The 3467-nt window shown below is 34.7% G+C and overlaps 1 protein-coding gene across 1 annotated transcript; it reads right to left on the reverse strand.

The window, feature by feature from the left end:
• Positions 1–298: 298 nt before the first annotated feature.
• Positions 299–2740, reverse strand: LOC115718695 (UDP-glycosyltransferase 87A1). Its single transcript, XM_030647517.2, has 3 exons — positions 2532–2740; positions 1909–2234; positions 299–1278 (listed from the first exon to the last, which is right to left on the reverse strand). Exons 1-3 carry the CDS (start codon positions 2717–2719, stop codon positions 353–355), a joined length of 1440 nt encoding a protein of 479 aa, XP_030503377.2. The 5' UTR covers positions 2720–2740; the 3' UTR covers positions 299–352.
• Positions 2741–3467: the final 727 nt, after the last annotated feature.

The following is a 3467-nucleotide window of genomic DNA, read 5'->3' on the forward strand; positions in this document are numbered from 1 at the left end:
TTAAAACTAAATTTTAAATAAAAATAAAATAAAAAGATAAAAACATTAGGTGTGGAGTTAGGTTTGGAATTTGTTAGTTGAACCTACCATTAATAATATTAAAGATTAATTATAAATAAAAAAATATATTATTTTGATGTAATTTTCAAGTGTTGATTTGAACTATTGGATTAAATCAAGAGCTATATGTAAAAATTACAATAGCATTAGATTAAATCAAGGGTTATATATACTACGAGAAAACCTAATAACATGTGAAAAGACAATTGTGTAGTGAAACAATGAAGACAACAAATTCATCAGTCATATAACTCATAGCTTTTATCTCGTAATAATTACAAGCCTATGTCTCTTAATTGCTTGGTGAAATATCCTCAATAAAAGCATCAAGATTTTTGTAGGATGAACCCCCTTTGGAGACTGCTAGTTGACATGATTTTTGAAGTTCTTTGACTCTGTTTTTCATCACTTTCATGCCAATGCTATCTGGATCCATGAATCTCTGTACAAGTACCGAAATCTCATCTCTACTGACTAAACTAACATGATCAGTCCCTGCACATATTATCTTCTTCTTATCATTAACCTTACAACCAATTTTCCATTCCTCTACAATTTGTTTGCTATTAGAATGTTGGTCTGCAGTTATAGGAAAAGTCAACATTGGAACCCCAGCAAAAATAGCTTCCAAAGTAGAATTCCAGCCACAGTGAGTCCAAAATCCACCAATAGAAGGATGACACAACACCCTTAATTGGTCACACCATGGCACCACAAACCCCACATCACCACAACCATCTTTGATCTTTGACACATTCTCACGTGCCACCCACATGTGTCTAACACCACCAGTTCGTATCCCAGCCACAATTTCATCCAATTGGGTATCTGAAACTGAAAGAAAACTACCAAACGAGATGTACAAAACAGATGCTTCAGGTTGAGAATCTAACCACTGTATATACTCTACAACAGTACTAATATTAGTGGTGTCATCAAAGGTATTTTCAAGTTGAATCTGAGGACTAATACTGATAGGTCCTATAGAGTACAAAGGGAAGGAGAATTTGAGTTTCAAGACATCAAAGACTTGTGATTCAAGCTCATACACTGAAGTTGATAGAAGGTATTGTACTTTGGTTACCTTAGAAACAGCCTCTATTATTAATTCAGCCATTTTTTCATTGTTACTGTGGAAAAGCCGATCAGATAAATCTGAAAGAGGAGTTGTAGAAATGCCTGGGATATAGTCTACAATTTTGTCTCCACGCTCTACGTCTGTGTATCACCAAATCAGTGCATATAGACAAATTAAGATAATATAAATCAATAACAAATGTTGAAATTGACACAATTAGAATGAAAATAAACCAAATTCAACATCTCGAATGCTTCTTAAAAGCAATGTGATATTACAATTTACATAAAAAAAAGGTAATTGAGTTGAATTGCAGTGAAATGTTGTTTTCTGAAAACTTGAAATCAGGGCCGGCCCTGAGGGTAGGCGGCCAAGGCGTGCTCCTCGGCCCCGAATGCTCAGGGATTGAATCTTGGAGCTTTTAAGAATTTTTAAAAGCTTTACCATTACACTCAGCACTAAAACTATTATTTTCATAGTTAAACTATATATATAGAGTCCCAAAATATGATTTTGCTTAGGCCCCATAGGACTGGTCATGAATTGAATTGCAGTGAATGTTATTTTTGGAAAAATTAAATTGCATGTTGATTGATGATTGATAATGATATTAACATTGTAAATTAACGTATAGATTTACTGGAAGTGACTAATATAAACGATGGTTCTTAGTTTCTTAGTTTATCTTATAACAATCAAAACAGAAACATGACCATATAAAACATATATAAGAAAATAAGAAAAACAAAGAATCAATTTCTGCAACTTACCTGGGGCTTGAATTGGGTAATGGCCTCTTTGTTTGAGAAGATCAAAGTGATAGAACACTGAAAACATAGAAGCAGAGAGTGGCCAGAAGGAAGCCACTGGAATATTCCTCCTGTTACCAACATGGATGGGCCAAGCCATAATGCTATCAGCTATGATAACCTTCACTGGAGGCTCATGAAGGCCATCAAGAAGCTCCTCAAAGGGAGCTTCCAACTTGGTCGAGACTGCCTCAAGAAAGCCACTCAAGTCTTCTGCACGAACATGCTCAGAAGGCACAACATTGGGTATGGTGGCAAATTGAATGTTATCAGGTTTTGGATCAGACCTGAGCAGGGCCGGCCCTGAAAATACATGGGCCCAAGACAAATTAAATTTTGGGGCCCTCAAATATAAAAAAAAAAAATTAAAAAGAAGAGTGTTATGGGATTTGAACCCATGACCTTAGACTTTATGCCATCCACCTCAACCAATTAAGCTATAAATATTTATTGTTTATAATACACTTAAATTTTACTTAAATAAAAGCCTAATAATTTTTTTTATTTTTTTTATTTCGGGCCCCCGGAAAGTGTGGGCCCTAGGCACGGGCCTAGCCCGCCTATGCCTAGGGCCGGCCCTGGACCTGAGCAATCCAAACCACTCTTGGGTGACGACGAAGGTGATGAGGATGTCGTATTTGACACGAGCAGATAGCTGCTTACACAAGTTCATCACCGCGTTGATATGACTTCTACCAGGATAGGGCATTGCCACCACATGGCATGTCATCGTGGCCATGGTTGGCTGATCATTCACAAGGGATATTTGCATAAGAAAATAAGTTTGTGTAACAAAAGATTTAGGGTAAATACTATTTTAGACCCTGTGTTTTGCAAAAGTTACAGATTAGACCCTGTGTTTTGTTAAATGACAAAATGGACCCTGTATTTTCTAAAATAGTAAAAATAGGACCCTGAGCTTAATTTTTGACAACTTTTTTTTTAATACAACCAACTTGAAGACAATACTTAATACGAACAGATACAAAAAATGTAAACAGTTTTGTCATAGCACTTTTAGATCGGATTATAATTAAACTTTATTTTGACAAAAAATCAATTCAGGGTCCTATTTGTACTATTTTAAAAAATACAGAGTCCATTTTGTCATTTAACAAAATACAGGATCCAATTGGTAACTTTTGTAAAACAGAGGGTCCAAAATAGTATTTACCCAAACATATCTAAATAGATATTAACACAAATTATTGTTTTTTGTCTGACATGGCATTTAAAGCAACATTAAATATTAGTTAATGTCTTTCTGTCAAGTGCTTGAAAATTATAACAATTTGGTAGTAGCTCGATGGCATTTATTTTGACAAGAATCGTATGGGACTGATAAAAATCTTATATCCCAAATTTTCAATAAGCGTGTCCTGTTTATTTCCACTATCATATTTCCTGTCTAAGGAACACTTTTGTACCCAAAACTTTGCTTTTTTTTTTTTTTTTTGAAATAAGCGTAGATATATATTGAATCAAATTAGACCTCGTGGTCATTACACAAAATGTTCTCC

The sequence above is a fragment of the Cannabis sativa genome, chromosome 2, assembly GCF_029168945.1.
Source record: "Cannabis sativa cultivar Pink pepper isolate KNU-18-1 chromosome 2, ASM2916894v1, whole genome shotgun sequence".
Classification (NCBI taxonomy): domain Eukaryota; kingdom Viridiplantae; phylum Streptophyta; class Magnoliopsida; order Rosales; family Cannabaceae; genus Cannabis; species Cannabis sativa.

What these genes read in the sequence shown, in the direction of transcription:
- LOC115718695 (XM_030647517.2), bottom strand. Translation starts at nt 2,719, where the DNA reads ATGCAAATATCCCTTGTGAATGATCAGCCAACCATGGCCACGATGACA. An exon ending in GAGTGGTTTGGATTGCTCAG is followed by an intron (nt 2,235 to 2,531) that starts GTCCAGGGCCGG and finishes GGCCCTGCTCAG; the next exon opens with GTCTGATCCAAAACCTGATA. An exon ending in TTACCCAATTCAAGCCCCAG is followed by an intron (nt 1,279 to 1,908) that starts GTAAGTTGCAGA and finishes GGTGATACACAG; the next exon opens with ACGTAGAGCGTGGAGACAAA.